General features: G+C 44.1%; 1 protein-coding gene across 3 annotated transcripts; it reads left to right on the top strand.

Annotated features, from left to right (window-relative positions):
• Positions 1–4,216: 4,216 nt before the first annotated feature.
• PSMD6 (proteasome 26S subunit, non-ATPase 6) lies at positions 4,217–22,521 on the top strand. Of its 3 annotated transcripts, none has more exons than XM_070455735.1 (8): positions 4,217–4,438; positions 5,088–5,293; positions 8,030–8,175; positions 8,435–8,654; positions 8,762–8,870; positions 18,811–18,979; positions 22,091–22,168; positions 22,315–22,521. In XM_070455735.1, the coding sequence occupies exons 1-8, from the start codon at positions 4,294–4,296 to the stop codon at positions 22,409–22,411; spliced, it is 1,170 nt and encodes a 389-aa protein (XP_070311836.1). In that variant the 5' UTR covers positions 4,217–4,293; the 3' UTR covers positions 22,412–22,521. The 3 variants fall into 3 exon arrangements, with proteins under 3 accessions (XP_070311836.1, XP_070311837.1, XP_070311838.1); XM_070455736.1 differs by lacking the exon at positions 4,217–4,438 and adding an exon at positions 4,504–4,614; XM_070455737.1 differs by lacking the exon at positions 4,217–4,438 and adding an exon at positions 4,650–4,789.
• Positions 22,522–23,838: the final 1,317 nt, after the last annotated feature.

Raw genomic sequence — 23,838 nt, forward strand, 5'->3', positions numbered from 1 at the left:
TCACAACAGATGACCCTGATTCAGGGAACTTGAACTTGAAAAGGATCACACCATGCTAGCTGTTCTGTAAAAAAAGAGCACGAGGAAAGATGCTGACGGACCAGTTAGGGGACCACAGTGATCTGGGCGATGGGATGGACCAGGGTGTTCACAGGAGAAATGGAAAATGGTCAGGCTCTGGATAGATTCTGAAGTGTCATAGGCAGATCTCCTAGTAAACTGAATGTGAAGAGGAAAGGAGAGAGAAAAAGCGATATCGAGGAGAATCCACTTCCTGCTCCGGTCTTCCTGCAGCGTGCTGGGTGAGGCGGTCATCCTGAGCACTCTCTCCGTTCCATCCCGGGGGTTCCTCTCCTCTGGGTTGGATTCCCCATTTTCTGGGTAGAGTTCCTCCTCTGTGACTTTCTTCCTGAGAACAGGTGCATGGGAGGTACATTTGAGAGTTTTGTGGGTCTTCCAATTCTCATATGCATTCCATAATAAAGGCTGAGAATGGGATTCTAGAGCGGAAATCTCTTTGTCTTGATCTTTGAAGGCCTTGTTCCATGGTCTTCTGGTTCACAATGTCACATTTCAGAAAATACATTCTGATTCTTACTCCTTTCTAAGTGACCTTTTATTTCACTATTTTTTTTTCAAGTGTTGGCCATTCTATTCTATTCTGTTCTTGGCTACACTGCAGCTTGTGGGATCTTAGTTCCCCGACCAAGGATTGAACCCTGGGCCACGGTAGTCAAAGTGCCAAATCTTAACCCCTGGACCACCAGGGAATTCCCATTTTCTTTTCTTTGAAAACCTTTGGAATTCTCTCTTTGTAGTCATTATTCTAAGTTTTCAGAGAGAGGTATCTTTTAAAAAAAATCCGTATCGCTGACTCCTCAGTGGGTTCTGTCCACCTAAAGATGCCATGTGCTTCCGTTGTAGAGTGTCTCTCTGAGTTTTTGCTATTCTCTCTTTCTCAGACTCTTGTTCAGGTGGTGGCTCTCCTGACTGCTGCTGTCTGAATACCCTCAGGGAGTTTCCCACTCCAGATTCTCCAGAAGAAAACTGAACTTGCCCAACCAGCTCGAGTGGAGACAAGTCAAATGAGTCATGAGCTGCCACCCAGTTTCCTTCAGCTTCACTCCATCTGCTCAGCTCTGGGTCACGGGACAGAGGGATACTCCTGAGAGGCATTTGGGGCCAGGCTTGTTTCATTCAGACAGAGCTACTTGGAAATATTCTTTGCTGTCAAATCTTTGGTCAAGTAATAGATTCTGGGCTAGAATTTTTTTTTTTTTTTTGCCAAGTAAGTTGTAAAAATATTTTAAATATGATATACCTATACATTTCTCTTTAGATGAACATTCCAGATGGATCAAAGATTTAAGTGCAGAAAGCGAGAAAGAACAAGAGAGAAAAGCATCAGTATGCCAGAGGAAAACATGGGTGAATATTTTATAACCATGGTGTTGGAAAGGTCTTAATATGACTTGATAATGCTATCAGGGAGCATAAAGGAAAAGAATAATAAATTTAAATGTATAAACATTAGAAACATCTATGTTGAAAAAATTCATTAAAAATGTAGAAAATGACTATAGGAAATTTTGCATTTCTTGACAAGCAGTTATATCCTGAAGATATGAAGAATGCTCAATCAATAAGGAAGATTATATAGAGGAATTGATAAAGCAACGTAGCAGTTTCATCAAACAGAAAAATACAGAGACAGCACGAATGCGAAAAGACATTCAACTTCATAATAATAAGAGAAATGTAATGGAAAGCAAAACATGTTTTGTTGCTGAAGATTAAAATATGTGAAGAAAAGGTCTTGTCAGAGAGGGAGACAGGCTCTGTGTTTAATGTTGGTGGGAATGTAAGTTGGTGTCTAATTTTTAGAAAAATAATTTATATAATCCTTCTCTATTCTGTCAAAATATAAAATGTACAGACCCTCTTAAATAACAGTTTTACTTCTAGGGATTTGAGGTAAGGAATAATAAATCAAGTATGAAAACACATGCACATAGATGATCAACTTGGTGGTATCTGAAAATGAGTGAGAAAATGAAAATGATTCAGACTGAAAGGAGTTAAGCATTGAAAGAGGAAAAGCTGGCACATGCAAGAAATGGATTCCTGTGTAGTCATTAGAAGTGATGATGTTAATCCATATTTACTGGCATGAAAAGACATCTACCCTACATGGTGAGTGAACAAAGCAGTTCATAAGGTACAAGTTCAAAATGAGCCTATTAATATGTAACCTAGATGAGTTTCCGTGAAACTACGTGTCTCTAGAATGTAAGTTCCATGCAGACAGGGCCCACATTTTCTTCACTGCTCTGCTCCTAGAGGCTATGTCTGTGCCTGGTACTTTGCAGCCGTGCAGTAATGTTTGTTGAGTGAATGAATGAAAGAGGTTTACAAGGTTCTTTGTGCTTAGGGTGCTCAGTCGCTCAGTCCTGTCTGACTCTTTACAATCCAATGGACTATAGCCTGCCAGGCTCCTCTGTTCTTGAGATTTCCCAGGCAAGAATACTGGAGTGGGCTGCTATCTCCTAGTCCAGGGGATTTTCTCAGCTCAGGTATCGAACCCATGTCTCTTATGTCTCCCACACTGGCAGGCAGATTTTACCACTGCACCACCTGGGAAGCTCCAGAAGTTTAACATGGAGGAGTGTTGGTGATTTTTTTCTGTGCTCTCAGCATTTTCTCTGTCATCTGAGTTGCCTTCAAAATATTTATTTTTTACCAAAAACAGACACGATATTAAAAACATATGGTAATGCCTTCTGCTGGTGAGAATGTGACAGTTCCAAATGGTTCAGTGGCTGGGTAAACGGTTTAAGTCTCTGAAAACCATTTAATATTCAATATCCGAAAATCACAAAGCATGTCTTCTTTGTGCCTATCAATCCTGCATGGGAATTTATGCTAAGGGGGAAAAAATGTAAATACAAAATACCCTGTGCATTCTAAGGTGTTCACCTTGGTTTTTATAATAGGAAGACAACAACCTATACCTTTAGACAACCTAAAGGGATTTCTAATGGAAGGAAGAGTAAAAGTAAATTACGGAAATCCACTGGGTGGAATTTAATGTAACCTTTACCAGTACTGAAGACTGTAGCAATATGAACAAAAAGAGGCTGAAAATACAGGCATGCAGCGATTTAAATTATGATGAAACAAAGCAGAGGTGCCGTGGTGTTAAGACTGGAATTTGGGAGCCATTTTCTGAGAAGCGTGGAAGGAACATGGCTTTCAGAGCTGCAGACAGAGGTTTTCATGCAGACGTAGATGGTGCATAACCTTGGTTGATCAGGTTCCCTAACTTATTGGTGCTTTGTTTTTCTAATCTACAAGATGGGGTGATAGTACTGCTTCCTAGTGTCAAGAGAATTAAAGTGAGTTCCACATAAAAGTGAAAGTCTTCACAGATATAGAGAACAAACTAGTGGTTACCAGTAGGGGGAGAGGATTGAAGGGCATTTCAGGAGAGGGGAGTGAGAGGCACAAACCATTAGGTATAAAATAATCTACAAGGATCTGTTGTACAACACGGGGAATACAACCTGGTTTTTTTGTTTTTATAATAATAACTATAAATGGAGTTGTTTAATTGCTAAGTCACGTTTGGCTCCTTTGCCAACCTAGGGACTGTAGCCGCCAGGCTCCTCTCTGTCCGTGGGATTTCCCAGGCAAGAATACTGGAGTGGTTGCCATCTCCTCCTTCAGGAGAGCTTTCAACCCAGGGATCAAACCCACGTCTCCTGCATTGCAGGTGGATTCCTTATCACTGAGCCACCTGGGAAGCCGATTATAAATAGAGTATAGCCTTTAAAACTTATGTAATATTGTGCAGCAACTATACTTCCATATTTTTTAAGAAGGTAAAAGGGAAAGAGTAAGGCCTAGACAACTGTAGTGGTTGTTTTTTGTTGTGGATGTTAACTGTTGTTGTTATTATATTTTCAAAATCCTCAAGATTTCCAGCCTCTATTAATTACAAACGGATTGGAAAATGAAATAGCTAAAAACTGGAGGGAGAAAGAGGTTTGGAAAATCCGACTTTGGAGGTGGGTACCACCCTCGCTGGGACTCTCCTATCCGGGAGTGGGGGAAAACCGCGGGCGGGTGAGCATATCCGGGGGTGTCCAGCAGGGGGCGCTGCGGGCGGAGGCTGAGCTGGGACCGGAAGCCGGGCTGGAGGCGTCCGGGCGCAGTCGGGGTCTCCTCCTACTTCCGCCGCCGGTCCCCGCTGTGAGTTGCCGTCTGTTCGGAACCGCTGCTGTCGCCGCCGCGATGCCGCTGGAGAACCTGGAAGAGGAGGGTCTGCCCAAGAACCCGGACCTGCGCATCGCGCAGCTGCGCTTCCTGCTCAGCCTGCCCGAGCACCGCGGGGACGCAGCGGTCCGCGACGAGCTGATGGCAGCCGTCCGCGATAACAGTGAGGCCCGCGGGAGCGCCGAGTCAGCGGCCTAGGCCCGGGCGGCCCCGCGCTCCCGAGCCTGAGCGGTTTGCCCCGACGGGGACCCCGAAATCAGACCGGCTTATCCGCACCTCGGGGCTTTCCTTTTCTCAGCGCCTCCGGGTTTTCATAGTGGCGTGCGGCCTTGGGACCAGGTTGGGGGGGATCCCGAGGTGTTGAGCCCCGAGCCAGAGACAGGGCTTATTCTCATTGGCGACTGGTCTCGGGGACGTTAGCATTGCCGGTGGAGGGGAAACTTGTCAGCGGTTCCTTTTGCCCTTCCCGTAGTGATGGCAGCGGGCTCTATACCCTTAAGTGCACGGGTCTGAGGTGTGTGTGTCTGTAAACAAGCTCGCCCTTTCTCTTAACTGAGTACAGCAGCCCCCGACAGGCAGACCGAGGGTTGCCCTATCCCCGGCCCTAGGAGAGGCCGGCGGTGACAGGCCTGGCCCTGATGCTGGCCTCCCAGGGGCGAGCACCTCGTGGTGCCCAGCCGTTTCCTGCTAGTGGGCAGGGGTCTGGGGGACGACCTCACAGCTTGTGTGGAAGGAAGAAGATGGGGGTAGGCACTGTAGGGCAGGAGAGGGGAGGCCCACGCCTTAGTCACACCCCTCTCGCTCTCTTTCAGACATGGCTCCTTATTACGAAGCCTTGTGCAAGTCCCTGGAGTGGCAGATGGACGTGGACCTGCTCAACAAAATGAAGAAGGCAAACGAAGACGAGTTGAAACGTTTGGATGAGGAGCTGGAGGATGCAGAGAAGAATCTGGGGGAGAGCGAAATCCGAGACGCGATGATGGCAAAAGCCGAGTACCTCTGCCGGATAGGCGACAAGGTGGGTGTGGTGGTGTCTCCTGTCTGTACTGTAGCCTTAAACGGGCACTGTTCAGGGTCTCATTTTAAACATTAACTACCCTCTTCCAAAAACTGCACAGGTAATCTGCTTACCTGAACCAGTGAGTCAGTGCAGAAATGAAGGAAGAAAAAGTTAATAGTTTTCTTGCTACGCTGTTTCTCTCACCTGCCCCCCAAATCGCAGCCAGGTGGGTGTTTTTCCCCGTCTCTCCCGTGGTTCAGAGAACTGCGTGTGCAGACACGCTTGTCTGCCATCTCACCAAACTTGGATGTTTACCGTAGTTTACTTTTGTAACCTGTCTTGGTTGGGAAGCACTGGTTCTGGTGCGTTTTAAAAATTACTGTTTACACAAGTAATCCTCTCCTTGTAAGAAACTAAAATCTTAGAGTTAATGCTGAAGTTTCATTTGATCTTTCTTTTTTCCTGCCTCCTGGGAGATCATCTTTTTAATTTTCTCATTGTACGATTGTAGTCACGTGTATGCACTTGTAGAAATTAGGCAGTATTGGTTTAAAAAGGTGGTTTTAAATTACCGGAATCAAAGTGTACTCATGCTGTCCTATTTATTTTTTCTTTGAAAATTACGTCTGAGTGACCATCCATGTTAGTGTGCTGACATCTTGCTCATTCCGGTTCACTGCTAGTCCATTGTGGTAGGGTGATGCTGTGCTTTATTTAACTATTCAGTGGTTGGACCTGCCTGTTGCTTTCAGCTGTTTTTGCTAAGATACGCTGCTGCTGTAAAAACTATGCTTGTGTGTGCCTCTGTGTATATATGCTTATGTCTCTCCAGCATGTATGCTGAGATGAAATCTCGGGGACAGAGAACAATTTTTGTGTTAGTATCTGAGTGTCCTTCAGCCGAATAGCCAACCTAACTTAGACTATCAGGGCACAGGAGGGGCACCTGCAAGCATCGGGTCATTTAAGTTTTAACATAGTTGTTGTATAACAGTGGTTAAGAGGATGGGCTTTGGATGTCCTTTATGTTAAGCAGTGTACCCTGAAGTAATGGGTAACGTGACATTAACTTTAAAAAACTGAATACTGTGGACTCTTGGGTCAGATTGCCTGAGTTCTGTTTCTGGCTTCAGTAATCATGATTTACTTAACTGGATGAGTTTCCTTAGCTGTTGAATCGGAATAATGTTAGTTCCCAGGCACAGGAGTTAGACTAGTACCTTGGCAAAGTGCTGAAATGTTAAATGATCTGAACTATTATTATTTAATTTAAATTTAAAACAAGTTTTGTTTGTTTTTCTCCTACTGAGTATGGATTTAAGATCTGGTTATTGTAAAAGTTGAAAAATACAGAGCAGTTTAAAATATGGCTAATAGTTTGTGGCTTTTGTAGGTGGTGTGTGTGGTTTATTTTGGTTTGGTTTTAAACAGGATGCAGTATTATGAATGAATGAGAAATGTAAAGCTACTGATTAAGGCCTTGAGGAATTTCAACAAGGATATGCATGAATCCACATTTTGTACATTGGTGATGTTCTAATAATATATTCCATGTTTATGAAATAGCATTCTTCTAAAATGAAGAGTTTTCTTTCTTCCTCCAGTTTATCGTTTGTCTCATCTCTATTTACTGTTGGCTGTGCTGCATCTTCCCTGCTGCCTGCGGGCTTTCTCTAGTTGCAGCGGGCAGGGGCTGCTGCCGCTTGTGGCGACTTCTCTTGAGGAGCGTGGGCTCTCGGGCTCCCCGCCGCGGCAGCTGTGTCTCACTGGCCTGGCTGCGCTGCGGCACACGTGGGTCCTCCCCGACCAGGGGTCGAACCCGTGTCTCCAGCATGGCGGGTGGATTCTTACCCAGTGCGCCACCAGGGAAGCCCACTTTCTTGTTTTTAATATTTTATTTACTAAATAACCGACGTGGTGGATTTTTACTCCTCACTGTACTGTATTGATTACAGTCATTATTATTTTTGGTGCTCAGTTTGTTATAGATTTGTTAGTGTAAGTTCCTTTAAGACGGTTTCTTTGTCCTTTTGACATGATCTCATTGGTCTTCCCTATTTTCTCATACAACAAGATGTCACAGGCTCACCTTGTTTTCTTCTTTTTTGTTGTTTTTGTTTGTTTGTTTTTCTGGTCACATCACACAGCATGTGGATTTTAGTTCCTCAGCTGGGGGTCGAACCCATACCTGCAGCAGTGGAAGTGCAGAGTCTTAATCCTAACTGGACCACCAGGGAAGGCTCACATATTCATATTTTTAAAGCAATGAAAACATTTTATTCCACAATGATTTGAGAAAGAATTGTATATTTAAATAATCAGTTGCATTCTAAGAGTGATTAAGGTAAAATTTTTTAATACTCTTTAGTTGTTAGGATTGATAATTTACAGTAAAGTTCTTTTAAAGTAGCATATTGTAATTGTGAGAGGAAAAATATTGAACATATAGAACAAAGAAGAAAACTGAAACAATGGTGAATAAGTTATGAATGTGTTTTTTTCCCCTCGAATATAAGTATATGCTTAGACACATTTGATGTATTTTTTTTTTTTTGGATGTATTTCTTACACTTTATACAAGTGGAGAGTATAGTTACCACCCAGCTTCAACAGTTACCATCTCAGGGCCATACTCCTCTATCTCCACACCTACCTCCCCCCCCCCCCCCAACTTTTTGCTTAGAAAATCCTAGACAGCTATAGCTTTCAAAACATGTAACCTTTTTTCACCTGTTTGCCTGGTTCTCTTGACAGGAAGGTGCTCTGACAGCCTTTCGAAAGACATACGACAAAACTGTGGCGCTGGGTCACCGACTGGATATTGTGTTCTATCTCCTGAGAATTGGCTTATTTTACATGGATAATGACCTCATCACTCGAAATACAGAAAAGGCCAAAAGGTACGTTTTAGTGTGTGGGGATATATTCCCTCTAAATTACAATACTATAAATAAGAAATTGATATAAGAAATCTGTTTTCTTTTGTTTCCAACTAGTACATTTGGTCAGATAATTAATGTACTTATTTAGGAAACTATTCTCTTTATATATTACTTTTTGGTTTAAGTTGTGACAAGTTGTTCTCTCTTTCATAATAATACAAAGCTTGCAAAAAACACTGTTTATTTCCAGATTATGACGTTCGTTTTAATTTTATAGCTTGATAGAGGAAGGAGGAGATTGGGACCGGAGGAACCGCCTAAAAGTATATCAAGGTCTTTATTGTGTAGCTATTCGTGATTTCAAACAGGCAGCTGAACTCTTCCTTGATACAGTTTCGACATTTACGTCCTATGAACTCATGGATTATAAAACCTTTGTGACTTACACTGTCTATGTCAGCATGATTGCCTTAGAAAGACCGGATCTCAGGGAAAAGGTAAAGACTGAATCTTTCATACTCATATTTAAAGAATACGCCACACTTTTCCAAAGTAAATAAACCATAATCATTAAAATATACATTTTTTTTAAAAAAATTCCCAGGTAATTAAAGGAGCAGAGATTCTTGAAGTGTTGCACAGTCTTCCAGCTGTTCGCCAGTATCTGTTTTCACTCTACGAATGCCGTTACTCTGTTTTCTTCCAGTCATTAGGTAAGGAGAGAGTTGCTTGTTGGGGCTGTCTTCATCTTGTTCCTGACTCTGTAGATAACCGTAGGTGATTTTTCACATATATGAAAAATACAGTGTGCAGAGATACCTGTTGTTCTTTGGTCAGCGTGGTTAATCTTTTGCCCATTCTTGTTTAGACTTTGATCAAATATCTTTCTGTGTGGTCCACAAGGTAAGATTGTTGTTTACATTTTTTATTAAGGATTGTTTAACAGAACAAAGAAAATACATGCTAGTCCCGCGGCCCTCACCAGCTAGAAAGATCAGCTGTCTGGTTGTCTGCTGAGGAGGTATGCCTGGCCCCTGGTTTAGAGAGTCGTAGGGGATGTAACGGAGAAGGCAATGGCACCCCACTCCAGTCCTCTTGCCTGGACAGTCCCACGGACAGAGGAGCCTGGTGGGCTGCAGTCCATGGGGTCACTAAGAGTCGGACACGACTGAGCGACTTCACTTTCACTTTTCACTTTCATGCGCTGGAGAAGGCAATGGCAACCCACTCCAGTATTCTTGCCTGGAGAATCCCAGGGACGGGGGAGCCTGGTGGGCTGCTGTCTATGGGGTTGCACAGAGTCGGACACAACTGAAGTGAGTTAGCAGCAGTGGGGGATGTAAAGCAGGAGTGAGCAAATGGCTCTAAGCATTGAGTGTTTTGGGGACTGGTGTGTGGGAATTTGACTCTCCTTTCAATTGAGTTAGCTGTGCATTAGCTGAGTCTTTGTGCTGATTTGCAAATCATTTTCAAGGGATGTTGGCTGAGAAAAATCTGTTGAATGCGCTTGTGGTGTTCAACCCAGGGTTCCTTCCCAGATTTTCCTAAAACTTAAAACAACTTGGCATTGATAATTCTCTTGTCTGCTGCAAGTTTCAGAAAGTATTTGGTTCATATAAATAGGCAGCATTTACAAAACTTGGGAAAGGAGGACTCCAGATGACGATCTTTTATTTTCTGAGTGAGTGTTGGCCCAGTGTTTATGGCGTGCTTTCTCCATGCCTAGAAAGTTCGGCTGCCTGGTGGGAATTCATATGTCTGTGCTCAGTCATATCTGACTCTCTGCAACTCCATGGACTGTATAGCCTGCCAGGCTCTTTCTGTCCATGGGATTTTTCAGGCAACAATTCTGGAGTAGGTTGCAATTTCATGCTCCACAGGATCTAACCCAGGGAATGAACCTGTGTCTCCTGCACTGGCGGTGGATTCTCCTGGGAAGCCACTGAGCCACCGGCAAGCCCCACGGGGACTCATACTCTCTTACATGCGGCGTGGGAACAGGGCTCCTCAGGTGTGGAGGGGTCCTGTCTTCTCGTGTTTGCCCACACAGCTGAAGTATGGAATTGCCCTTCTCCCATTTTTATGGCTGTGGATCCCATGGCCCATATTCTGCTCAGATGTGGGACTTTCCCCTTATTCCTTCAGCCAAAGAGGTTTTTAAGAAACCCTTTCTCTGCATTTCTGGAGCTCTTATTTTATGCCCCACCTATTGACAGGGTGTGCAACCACACCACTGGTTGCAGAACATCTTCATCACCCGAAAGATGATCTGTGCCCATTAGCAGACACCTCCCATTCCTGTTCACAGCCCCTTGTCTGTCTGTCTCCGTGGATTTGCTTATTTTGGACCTGGCACATAAACGGATTTACACAATGTGTAGCCTTTTGTGCTCAGCTCCTTTTGCCCAGCATAATGCTTTTACTGACATCTGCGCTGTAGCATATCAGAGCTGCGTTCAGGTTACAGCTGAGTCACACACCATTGCATGGGGACAGTATTTGATTTATCCATTTATCAGGTGATGGACATTGTTATAAACAGTGTTGTAATGAATGTTTATATACAAGTTTTTGTATGGACACAATGTATGCTTTCTCCTGGGTGTATACCTAGTAATGGAACGGCTGGGTCATATGGTAACTATTAGATAAACTGAGAAACTGCCAAACTGTTCTCTGGAGCAGTTACACCATCTTACATTACCACCAGCAGCGTGTGTGAGTCCCAGTCCCGTCCCCCCCGCCTCCACCATAATACTTGTTAATTGCGTGTTTTTTTGATTATAGGCATCTTAGTGGGTGCAGTGATGGTTTTGAATGTCTTTTCATGTGCTTATTGGACATATGCCTTGTTTTGAAAACAAATTATTCTGTGATGCTTTATTACAGTTTTTCTCTACTGCTACCCAGACCTATTAGGAGCAGACCTTACTTTTTCTTTTCCTTTGTAATGATCTTGACACAAGCACAGTGCCTATATGTCATTGAGTGCTTCATGGAAGTGTCTAATTTAAGAGACAAATGGGATATGTACCAAATTTACTCATTTCCCAGATATTTAAAAATTAAAAAAAAAAAACTTTATTGGAGTGTAGTTGATTTACAGTTGTGTTAGTTTCAGGGCTCTAGCAGAGTGATTCAGTTACACACACACAGATTCTTTTTTATTCTTTTCTCATATGGGTTATCACAGAACATTGAGTGGAGCTCCCTCTGCTCTACGGGAGGACCTTGTTGGCTGTTCACTGTCTGACGGTAGTGTGTGTGCTTCCCAAGCTCCTGATTTATCCAGCCCCCCTTTCCTTTGGTAACCAGAGTGTCTAAGCCAAGTCTCCTGAGTCTGTTTCTGTCTTGTAAACGAGTTCATCTTTATCGATCTGTAGGTTAGACCAGTAAGTGATCTCATAGGCTTTTTGTCGTTCTTTGTCTGACTTCCTTTGCTTGCTGTGACCATAACCAGGTCTCTGCATGCTGCTGGAAATGACATTAACTCATCCCTTTCTACGGCTGAGTCATACTCCATTGTACATGTATGAAACACTGGCTTGATCCATCCACCTTCCCTGGAACTTTGGGTGCTTCCTGTTAAGCTGATGTAAATGGTGCCGCAGTGAACGCTGGGTACGTGTGTCTTTCTGAAGTTTGGCTTTTCTCCACCTCAAGCCCCAGGAGTGAGAACAGGTCACGAGGCAGCCCTGTGTTTAGTTTCTTTAAGGAACCTCCACTGTGTGCCCTCTGGTGACTGTTAGCAATTTACATTGTCCCCCAGAAGCATAGGCAGGTTCCCTATTCTTCATGCACTCAACCACATTTACTGTTTGTAGTTTTTATTTTTTATTTTTTTTAAAGCTTTTTACTTCATTTTGGAGTCGAGCTGATGACTGAGACGTGATGGTTTCAGGCTCACAGCAGCTCTGCCATCGGAACACATGTATGCTTTTGCCCCCAACTGCTGTTCATAGTCTTTCTGATGATGACCAATCAGACTGGTGCTAATTATTTCTTGAATAATTAGCAATGTGGAGCATATTTTCTTGTGCTCTCAGAAAAGGGCGGGGGGGAAAGGCAGCGTACCTTACGCTGACCCCTTAAGATTGACTTGTTGAAGGTCCAGCATGCTTTGAATTGTTTTCTGATTAGCTGCCCTGGGACGTTGCTTACAGCGCAGGTGTCCGTTACAGCCCCGCAGGCCTTGAGTTTGAACAGCTGCACAGGCGGCCCAGCTATAAGGAATCCGCCTGCAGTGCGGGAGACCTGGGTTCGATCCCTGGGTTGGGAAGATCCCCTGGAGAAGGGAACATCTACCTGCTCCAGTATTCTGGCCTGGAGAATTCCATGGACTGTATAGTCCACGGGGTCGGAAAGAGCCAGACAAGTAAGCGGCCTTCCTCCTCGCTTGCTCTCAGGTTGTTGTGGGATGTCCATGCGGGGGCCGCGCTTCACGCTGCTCTTGGGATCTGTGGGCCATCAGCGCCCCAGAGAAAGTCGTGCTCCAGGGTCATAGGTTAGAGCGCAGCGCACCACGGTTCTGGTCTCATCACTTCTTCCCCTTATTCTGCGCCCCTCCCCACCCAGAGAAATCCCAAGCCTTCCCCAGCCTGCCCTGCTGAGGGTGCTATGGTACTTAAGTGGGGTAACTCAGGAAGGAGGCTGGCGGTGGGAACCCCACCCCCAGGAGACTTAGAGACCGGGTGCCTTTCAGAGCTCTTTCAACCCAGAGGGTCCACCGTTCTAGGGGGCACTAGGCTTGGTTGTGCTCTAGGAAGGCTCGCCTGGATCTGGAAATTGGGGTCCCATCCACAGGCGATCAGGCACTCAGGGTCCAGAGGGGGCTCATTGGCTGGTACATCCTCCCCAGCTCCCTCAGCCCCATCCCAGTCCTGCCTTGGGTCCCAAGGCTGCTCAGGCTTCAGGAATGTGACTGGAGCCCGGGTCCCCGGGCTTGAGGGGAATACTGTTGATATTTCTGTTGTTTTCTTTTTAAATTTTATCTTTATTGTATACTGGAGTAATTTACACAGTGGTGTTTGTTTTTGGTGTTAAGCAACCTGATTCAGTTACAGAGATACATTTATATTCCTCTTTAGATTCTTTTCCTACCTAGGTCATTTCAGAGTGTTGAGTAGAGTTCCCTGTGTTATTTTTAGGTCCTTGTGAATTACCTGTTTGACATATTGTTGCTCAGTTGCTAAATCATGTGCAACTCTTGGCCACCCCATGGACTGCACCACACCACGTTTCCCTGTCCATCACCATCTCCTGGAGTTTGCTCAAACTCATGTCCATTGAGTTGGTGATTCCATCCAACCATCTCCTCCTTGGCCACCCCATGGACTGCACCACGCCATGTTTCCCTGTCAGCTCTTCACATCAGGTGGCCAAAGTATTGGAGCTTCAACATTAGTCCTTCCAATGAATATTCAGAGTTGGTTTCCTTTAGTATTGACTGGTTTAGTCCCCTTGCTCTCCAAAGGACTCTCAAGAGTCTTTTCCAGCACCGCAGTTCTAAAGGATCAGTTCCTTGGTGCTCAACCGCCTTTACGGTCCCAACTTTCACATCTGTACGTGACTACTAGAAAAAGCATACCTTTGATTATCCACACCTTTGTTGGCAAAGTGACGTCTGTGAGTTTTAATGTGCTATCTAGGTTTGTCATAGCTTTCCTTCCAAGGAGCAAGCATCTTTTAATTCCATAGCTGCAGTCACCATCCACAGTGATTTTGAAGCCCAAGAAAATAAAGTCTGTCACCATTTCCACTTTTTCCCCTTTTATTTGCCATGGAGTGATGGGACCCAATGCCATCATTGTAGTTTTTTTTTAAATGTTGAGTTTTAAGCCATCTTTGTCACTCTGCTCTTTCACCCTCATCAGGAGGCTCTTTACTTCCTCTGTACTTTCTGCCATTAGAGTGGCATCATCTGTGTATCTGAAGTCGTTTATATTTCTCCCGGAAATCTTGATCCCGCTGGTGATTGATTCAGCCCAGCATTTCGCATGATATACTCTGCATAGAAGTTAAACAAACAGGTGACAGTATACAGCCTTGTCATACTCCTTCCCCAGTTTTGAACAAGTTGGTCGTTCCATGTATGGTTCTACCTGTTTGTTCCTGATTTGCATACAGGTTTCTCAGACAGCTAAGGTGCTCTGGTATTCCCATCTCTTTAAGAATGTTCCACAGTCTGTTGTGATCCACACAGTCAAAGACTTTAGCATAGTCAATGAAGCAGAAGTAGATGTTTCTGGAATTCCCTTTCTGTATGATCCAGCAAATGTTTGCAATTTGATTTCTGGTTCCTCTGCCTTTTCTAAACTCAGCTTGTGCACCTGAAAGTTCTCAGTTCACATATTGTTGAAACCTGCTTTGAAGGATTTTGAGCATAACCTTACTAGCATGTGAAATGAGCACAATTGTGCGGTAGTTTGAACATTCTTTGACCTTGCCCTTCTTTGGGATTGGAATGAAAACACTTTTTCCAGTCCTGTCGCCACTGTTAAGTTTTCCAAATTTGCTGGCGTGTTGAGTGTAGCACTTTCTCAGCATCATCTTTTAGGATTTGAAATAGCTCAGTTGGAATTCCATCACCTCCACCAGCTCTCTTCCTGGTGATGCTTCCTAAAGGCCCACTTGACTTCAGTGTAGGACGTCTGGTTCTAGGTGAGTGATCTCACTGTGGTGGTTTTCTGGGTCACTAAGATCTTTTTGTATCTTCTATGTATCCTTGCCACCTCTTGTTAATGTCTTCTGTTTCTGTTAGGTCCACACTGTTTCTTTGTGCCCATCTTTGCATGAAAGCGTCCCTTGGTGTCTGTTAACTGGTTTTCAGGCTGTTGTTACAGGAAACGTCCACAGGGCGTGGCAGTCCTCCATGCTCCCCTCCAGTTTCTCGGGCAGTCGGAGCCCCAGAGAAAGTTGTGTTCCGGGGCTGTAGATTAGAGTGGAGTGTGCCAGGGCTCGGGTCTTTTGACTTTTTTCCCCTTCTCCTGCACTCCCCCAAATCCCACGACCTCCCTGGGCTGTGCTCCCCCGGGGGCTGGAGTACTGGGGGCGGCAGCTCCAAGGAGGGGAGCTGCTGGTGGGAGCCGCACCAGAGGGGCTTGGAGACCAGGTGACATGTCAGAGCTCCTCCTGCCCAGCGGCTCGACCGTGGTCTGGGTGTTCTAGGCTTGACTGAGCTCTCGGAGAGCCCCCCCTAGATCTGGAAATTGGAGTCCCATTCACAGGGGACCAGGGGAGGGGGCTCTTTGCAGGCACATCTCCCCCATTCCCTCAGCTCCACCCCACTCCTGCCTGGGAAGAGGCTGCTCAGGCTCCAGGAAGGCGACCGCATCCCAGTACACCGGGGCCGGAGGTAACGTTGTTGATGTCTCTTTTTTTTGTCTTTTTTCTTTTTAAATTTAATGTTTATTATGTGCTGGAGTAGAGTTGATTTACCCAGTGGTGGTTTTGGTATTAAGCAGACTGACTCAGTTACATGATACATACACGTATACTTCTTCAGAGTCTTCTCCTATCTAATTCTCAGAGTGTTGTAAAGTACATGTAATATATTACTGTGTACGTGTAAACCCCAGCCTGCTAATGCATGCCGCCCTTCCCCCAACTCACCTTTCCCCTTTGGGTGAGTCTTTGTGTTTGTAAATGAGGTCCTCTGTATGGACTTTCACATTCTACCCATAAGCGGCGTTGTGGGCTTTCTGTCCTTCTCTGACTTCCTTCACTTAGTGTGAGCATCTCCAGGTCCATCCACGTTGCTGGCGAAGGCATTAGTTCATTCTTTGTTGTGGCTGAAGTAACATTCCGTTACGTGTATGTACTCATATTTATAGTCTGCTGACAGAGAGGCTGCCTCCCTGTCCTACCTGTTGTAAAATGCTGCTGTGAGCATTGGCGTGCATGTATCTTTTCAGATTATGGCATTCTCCAAATATATATATGCCCAGGAGGGGAACTGCTGGATTATATGGTAGTTCTATGTTTAGTTTTTCAATGAACCCCATATTCTGCTCCAAAGTGGCTGTTACTAGTTTACATTCCCACCGACAGTGTAAAAAGGTTCCCTTTCCTCCACACCCTCTTCAACATTTATTGTAGACATTTTGATGATGGCCATTCAGATCAATGTGAGGTGATGCCTTATTGTAGTTCTGATTTGCATTTCTCTGATAATTACTGATGTTTCATGTGCATCTTGGCCATCTGTATTTCTTCCCCTGAGAAATGTCTATTTAGATCTTCTGCCCCCATTTTTTCTTTTTTGGCTGCTAGGCATATGGGATCTTCTCTGACCAGGGGTCAGAGGCTTGCCCCTACATTGAGAGCACAGAGTCCTAACCACTGACCCCCAGGGAAATTCTGCCGGTTTTGTGGTTGGGTAGTTTGGTTTTTGACAGAGTTTCAAGAGCTGTTTGTGTGCTGTGGAGATTAACCCCTTGTAGGTTGCTTTGTTTGCAAATGTCTCCCATTCTATGGGTTGTCTTTTCGTTCTGTGGTTCATTTGCTGTGAAGGAGCTTTTAATTAACTCCTGTTTATTTTTTAACTCTAGGAGGTCATCAAAAAAAAACATTGCTGTGATTTATGTCAGAGAGTATTCTTTGTTTTCCTACATTCAGGTCTTTGATCCATTTCAAGTTTTGTGTATGGTGTTTGGGAATGTTCCAATTTGATCCTGTCACATGGAGCTGTCCAGCACCACTTACTGAAGATGGTCTTTTCTCCGTTGTATATGCTTGCCTCCTTTGTCATAGATTAATTGGTCATAGGTGTCTGTTTATTTCTGGACTTGCTTCTGTGTTCCATTGATCTGTCTTTCTGTGTCCGTAGCATACTGCTGACTACCAGCCTTGTAGTACAACTGGTACATTTCTTGCACTAAAGTCCAGGTTATTGCCATTTCTTTGCAGTGGTTCATTGTATTTTCCTGTGAGTAGCATTTCCATGCGTGTGTATCACATCTGCTTACCTGCTCACCTGCAAGGGGGGTGCAGGCAGAGCAGCCCTTGTGCACCCCGGGACAGCGAGACCAGGCTTGGGACCGCCCTCCACTCCCCAGGCATTTTAAATGCGAAGGAGAGAGAGATGAAGCTTTTGACAAGTTATCATTTGTATCATTTACCATCTGCTCCTGTATAGTGAGATATGTCACATTTATTTGGCTTTGTAATAAGCTTTTTTGCTTTGCTAAGTATTCATAGACTGTGTACTTTGAAATATTTTATTTGAAAGAGGAAATAACATCCTTTTCTAGGTAAAACCTAGTTTTCAGAAGTTTACAAATAAACCGAGCTGAGAAAGTCTTAATGTCCAAATTCATATTATAAATTACACAGAACTGTTCCAGAATCATTTTAAGATAGTTATATATCCTCCCAGAACTGTTATTATGTACTTTAAAAATTGGAAAATAACAGTCACCCCAAAACCCCGAGGTTTTCTGTATACGTGGAAAATTTTCAAACGCATGAAGAAGAAAGAGGCGCTCTATCCTTGGCCTGCCTGGGCTCTTTCTCTTGAGGCAACTGCTGAGCTCAGGTTCCAAGGGCCTTTGTGTCCAGAGACACAGACACGAAGCACTGTGAGATATATGTAGATGTATTTTGCATGCAGCTTTCTAAGTAGCTTTTTAGGGTTTTTAAGTAACTTTTTTCCTAAAATATAATGAATATTTCTTCTCGTCTCCATACAAATAGCTGGGCATTGGGTCAGTAAGTGTTGGTAAGTGACTCTTACGCGTTGGACGCTGTATACGTAGTGGCTGATCTAATAGGTGGACCTCCTTGGAACTGCCAGTTAACCTTTTTTCAGCACCTTAGTACATCAGTGTATTGAATTCTGTATTTTCTCCAGCTGTGCCTTATCCTTTGTTAGGCCTTTCAGTGGCTGACTACCTAGGCGCGGTCATTGCCCTTATCTCTAGCTGTATTCTGTCATCAAGTACAATGGATGGCAGGGATTTCCAAATGTGAGTCTCCAGCCCCAAACCTGCCAGCGACCCCCAGACCCAAGCCTTGGGATCTTTAACTTGGATATCTAATAAGAGAATCCATCTCCGCCTCGCCAAAGTGTAACGTTTGAACCCCTCCCCACCCCACCCAAAAACTCAAAAAAAGGAGAAATTCTCCAAGGATTTTGATCTAGTCTAGCCAGAAATAAGTATACGCTTGGCTCTCTTCCTTGCTCCCCTTCCCTGTCTGCATAGCTGTCCCCCTGCCACCCTCTGAACCCGCCCTCCTTTCTGGTCCAGGGCTGAGCCAGTCTGTGTTGCTCTGAGCCTCCTGCTCTCGGCGCGGCTGGTTCCTCAGAGAGCACTTCCCTGTCCACTCAAGTCTCGGGGAGGGCCTCCTGCTCACTACTCAGGTCACAGTTTTATTTTCACAGAGCTTATTATTCTAGGAGCCTACCTTGTTCATTCATTTCTCTCTTCTTCCCTTTGGAAATTGAGTTGCTGTGGCAGCAGAGATCTTATCTTGTGGTTTCCTATCATATCCTCATTACTTAGAACAGTAATAGGTACTATTATTCAGGAAAATGATTGTACTTCTGTGGATTGCTCATTAATATTCTGTTTTTATCATGTTATAAATCCGCCCTCCAGTTTATCAGTTTATCCACAGAGAGGTTGTCATAATGTGTCATCTTCTTCCTTGCAGCTGTCGTGGAACAGGAAATGAAAAAGGACTGGCTTTTCGCACCTCATTATCGGTACTACGTGCGAGAGATGCGAATCCACGCGTACAGTCAGCTGCTGGAGTCCTACCGGTCGCTAACCCTGGGCTACATGGCAGAAGCGTTTGGTGTTGGTGTGGAGTTCATTGATCAGTAAGTTTGAACAGCATCGTGTTAATTTATTCTTTACAGTTACAGCTTTGAGTGTGTAAACTTGTACACTCTCTCCACTTGCACATATTCTTGTGTGTTTCTGCTTTGGTGCTGTGATAGCAAAGTGGTGTCTGTTATACCTTTGACATCCACTCTGGTGCGACAGTAGTGACTGTTAGCTCACTGTCTTACACGTCTCATTGGGTCCCATCTCTTCTGAGAAGGCCTTCAATTTTTTGGTTGCTAAAAATTAAAGACTTTGATTCAAAGGTTCATCAGATAGGTACTAAGCCCTTACTGTATGGTTGGCATTATTCCAGGTCTGTGTTCATGGAGTTTCATTCTAGTTTTGGGGACGGTTGGCAAGGATGCACGTCAATGTGTGGGTCATTTCAGATAGAAGTAGTCTGCAGCGATAATCAGACGGTGCAGAGAGATGCATCGCTGCAGCCTCGTGGGAGGCAGGCAGGTGTATAGGTGTGTGGGGTCTGGGGTAAGTAACAAGGTGTGTCTTCACACACCGAGGGGGCGGGGGTGGGGAAGTGGGGCGCCGTGGATGTCCAGAGGGCCTCTTGCTAGAAGCGGTCCCCGAAGCCTCGACTGTTGGCTCTGAGGATTAGTCTGCAGTGGCTCCGAGTGCTTATGTGGTAGTTTCTGAGGAACTTCTCATGCACTTCAGTTTTGAAAGACCATACTCTGTTTAGCCATTTTGTTTTTTCTAATGTTTTATTACGAAAAATTTCAAACATGGAGAAATTGTAAAGAGTTATTCTTGATTCTATCATCACAGTATTTGCTTTACCTTATTTTTAAAGACTTCAGAGAAAGTTACAGACATCAGTACGTTTCATCCGCAGTCACCTTAGCATGCACATGAATATTTCTTCATGGGTTGGTTTAGAGTAATATTTACAATCAATAAAACACACGAAATATAACCAAATTATGGAGCCAGAAGTTTCCTCATTCTCTTCCTTTGAAAGAAAAAAGGCAGAGAGTAGTTTATTCTCCATGGCAAAGTAGAAGGCTGGACGCTCCAGGGAGGTTTGCTTTCCTTGGCGAGAGGAAGTCTGGCGGTGGGGGCACTGGAGTTGTTCCTCATGGGGTCGTATGTGGAGGTGCTCACTGTGGTGAGCAGCGCATGAGAAGAGGGGGTTGGTCTGGCTGCTTTTGCTGTTTCTTAATTTAACAGTGTTGTGGTGGTGATAAGGCTGTTGCTCCTTGGGAGCAGGGTGAGGCTCAGCCGAACCTGTGGATAAGGCACACTGAAGTAGGAAGTATTGTTAGACACACGGCAGCATGCCACTGGTGTTTGAATTATTGAGTTTTTCCCTTCATGTTCGCAGCCCAGCTTTAGAGGCGGACGTTTCAAGCACACAGTGAGATGTGTTGTTGCCTAGAAAGGCCTTGCTGTAAGTTTGTTTCCTACCTTATGAGTTTTGGCGAAATCTTTCTTAAGTTTAAAGAACACTTGTACTTCGGTTTTCCGTTTCCTTGGACTCAGTAAGATAATGGTGGAGAAAAGGACCGAGCCATTATTTGAACAGACACAACTGTTACTGACATGTAAGGTTAGAAACCACACCCGTGGACTATACTGCATAGTTTTGTTTGGAACTTGGGATGCAACTCTGGTTTTTAGGTTCTGTTTACACAGCAAATGTCTGGCTCATTCTTACCGGACAACTGTATATGAGGCACCATCTGGGTGGCTTGGAAAAGATGAGCCGTCTTGGGGTATGTTTGATTAGCACATAGGGAGATGACAAAAACGTAGTTTGGATCTAGAGAATGGGAGTTAGGCACCCATTGAGGGCAGTAAGTAGTTAAACTTCCTCAGTGTAATCAGAAAGGAGGCTGTGCTGAGATGCCTCTGGGTGCACTGAGTTTAGAATCAGCATAACCGACCCCAGAGGGCTTTCTGGGGCCTTGAGAGCGGTGTGATTGCATGTTTTAAGATTTTTATAGGATGAAAGAGGACACTTAAGATGGAAGGAGTAGCCCAGGCGGATTGGAGAGTGCACCAGCCTCGCTTACTGGAGGGGGGTATGGTGGTGTGCACAGCCGCAGCGATGAGCAGGGACAGATGACCTTGGTGGATCTGAAGGTCAAGTCTGGCGTCTGCTCCCGAGAGTCTAGGCAGTAAACGAAGGGCAGACTGGTCCGGTGTGAGTGGGCAGGGGAAGCAGCAGTTACCCCGCAGGTCTTAGCTCAGCAGAGTCTGAGTCTGCTTTCAGGCCCGGGGCAGTGCTGCTGTCTACATCTTGTTCCTAGCTTTCTCTTTAGGAGTTTCTCCAGCTCTCCTGTGGATCTTAGTAGGACTCACAAGGCTGGGGGTGTCTGCTTGTGTAGTTTGCCTTGTGGACCTCAGTCTCAGAAAAATAAGTGCAGATGGGTTTCGCAGCTGCAGTTTGGAGAAGCAACTATCTGAGTACCTGGAAAGTGAACACAAGTGAGTTTAAAACCAGTGAGCTTTAAAAAAATTTTTACACTTTACCTAAAGCCACTCAGTAACATAATTCAAAAACTAACAGTTGAAACAATGGCTGTTGTAGTGATTGAATCAAATATATTTTTAATGAGTGTGGAAATAGAGCACGCTCTGTAAACATCTTCAGTTAGTAAGAACTGTATAACTTCTAGCTTTAGAGAGCCACTAGCATATGTTTTCTTCCTTACCTGGTTTCTGGGATTTGTGGGAATTAAGCTGCCTTCACATCATTCTCAGCCTCCTTTACCCAGGAACTTGAATGACACTTTGGGTGTTTATGTGCTAGGAGCAAAATGGTGTGGTACCTGGGAGAGTCATCTGTCACAATTTTTCTTAATTAGTAGGACTCTTAAATTCAACCTAGTTCTATTACAAATAGCTATTTTAAAGGAGTCAACTTTCCACATATTCTCTCTGGTATTACTGTGCAGCTCTGGTAGATGCCTAAGGATTTCATTTTCCCCCACGTCACAGGGCAGTGACTTAGGGAGTCAGCTCAACTGCTGAACATCCAAATGTTACCTTGAAAGACAACTGACTCATGTATTTAGTGCAATTCATTTTTCTGAGAATTTTCTATAAGGCTAATGCTAAATGCTTTCCCCTTCTCTTTCAATTAGGGAACTCTCCAGGTTTATTGCTGCTGGGAGGCTACACTGCAAAATAGATAAAGTGAATGAAATAGTGGAAACCAACAGGTACTCTTAAGTTTCTGTATCATTTGTAATACTTATAACAACAGGCATTCTTTAAAAAGAGTGCCTTCTTTTTAAAGTAGGTCAGCTATTGTTTCAGAGTAATGTGATTGCTAACTAATTCATGTTTTCCCTGAATTTATTTATAGACCTGATAGCAAGAACTGGCAGTACCAAGAAACTATCAAGAAAGGAGATCTGCTATTAAACAGAGTTCAGAAACTTTCTAGAGTAATTAATATGTAAAACCAAATACACAAAGGATTTTCTTTAAACAACATTATTGGGAATTTTTATAGCTTACTTTGTGCCCAGTTGAACTGTGTAAAAAATAAATAGTGCATTGTTTCTTTCAACTTACTTTTTTCTTACACATATACAGCGTTAAGGAAGGGATCCAGTAATGTCACATTTACATCATTTGAATCTTTGGTTTATGGTATAATACTTACAGAGACTATTTGCATTCAAATCCTGACTCTTCAATAAAACAAAGGTAAGAGATGACATTAAAACGTACAGGCAAAGGGAATCTTTTTTCCCAGTTATGAACTTACTGAATCACATGGGGTTAAGTGCTATGGAAAAAGAAACCTAAAACCCGGTAAAGGTGGCCGTGAAATGAGTAGGGTGTGAAGTGCTCTCTGCTATCGAGTGTCACAGAAGCCTCTCCAGAGGTGATTTTAAATAAAAAGGAAGGAGAGACTTCCAGCAGAAGCCTGGCCACCGCAGAAACCTGTGCAAAAAGCTGGATTTGCTCACTGGGACCACCCAGGCTTGCTGAAGGGTCATCATGACAAGAGCAGTTTTGCTAGAGCGACAGAATCAAAATGGCATTTTACTGTAAAAGCAAGAGAGAAGCATGAGGTTTTCTGTCTTTTTCTGAAGAGAGCATATGTACATGCTGATGGGAATGATTTAACAACATTCTAGAAAAGACATGATCTCAATGGATGTACAGTCTGTTGAAAACACTCTGAAACAGTTCAACAGTCATTCTTAGAAGTCACCACAGTGGAGGAGAGGCCGCTGAGGGAGAGGCTACTAAAAAGCTTACCAACTTTGATCACTAATTTCTTAAAGAAACCGGAAATGTTAAGTGCCCTTGGCAAAATCCACAGCTATAGGAATCAGTGCTGTCCATTAAGTCCAACACAAGGCGTCGCTCACTGTGTTCCTTCTGTAGAAATCTGTTTTCAGCCAGTCACCTCATTGCAGTTCATGCTAGAAGGGAAAAGTACCATTAAAATGTCAGTTTCTTAAAATAACTTTCCCTCAACTACCCGCTATGAAACTACCTAGACTGAAGTGACCACAGAGCAAACCATTTCAACTGAAATGTAGGCTGGATGTTGCCTTTTTTTAAAAAACCATTTTAACTCTACCATTTAAAATTAGAGGAGGTAACAGGTAAGAGACACTAAATAAAAAAGAAATGCTATTCATTCCCACTGCAAGATGGGGAAGCTGAAAACCAAGCCTGCAGATAAACGTCTAGGGGACTTGCCTTATGATACGCAAGCAGTACAATTCTGATGTGAGGGAATCCAGGTTTTCAAGGCCGTACAGTATAAGACAGATAGCCCTGAGCACTGCGACTAGAAAATCTCTTCATGCTGGTATCCGATGCTGAAAGAAAAGACTTCTTTCAGCCTATTTCTATGGTTGTACAC

This window comes from Odocoileus virginianus, chromosome 26 (assembly GCF_023699985.2).
Source record: "Odocoileus virginianus isolate 20LAN1187 ecotype Illinois chromosome 26, Ovbor_1.2, whole genome shotgun sequence".
Classification (NCBI taxonomy): Eukaryota; Metazoa; Chordata; class Mammalia; order Artiodactyla; family Cervidae; genus Odocoileus; species Odocoileus virginianus.

What these genes read in the sequence shown, in the direction of transcription:
- PSMD6 (XM_070455735.1), top strand. Translation starts at nt 4,294, where the DNA reads ATGCCGCTGGAGAACCTGGAAGAGGAGGGTCTGCCCAAGAACCCGGAC. An exon ending in AATACAGAAAAGGCCAAAAG is followed by an intron (nt 8,176 to 8,434) that starts GTACGTTTTAGT and finishes TTAATTTTATAG; the next exon opens with CTTGATAGAGGAAGGAGGAG. An exon ending in TGTTTTCTTCCAGTCATTAG is followed by an intron (nt 8,871 to 18,810) that starts GTAAGGAGAGAG and finishes TCTTCCTTGCAG; the next exon opens with CTGTCGTGGAACAGGAAATG.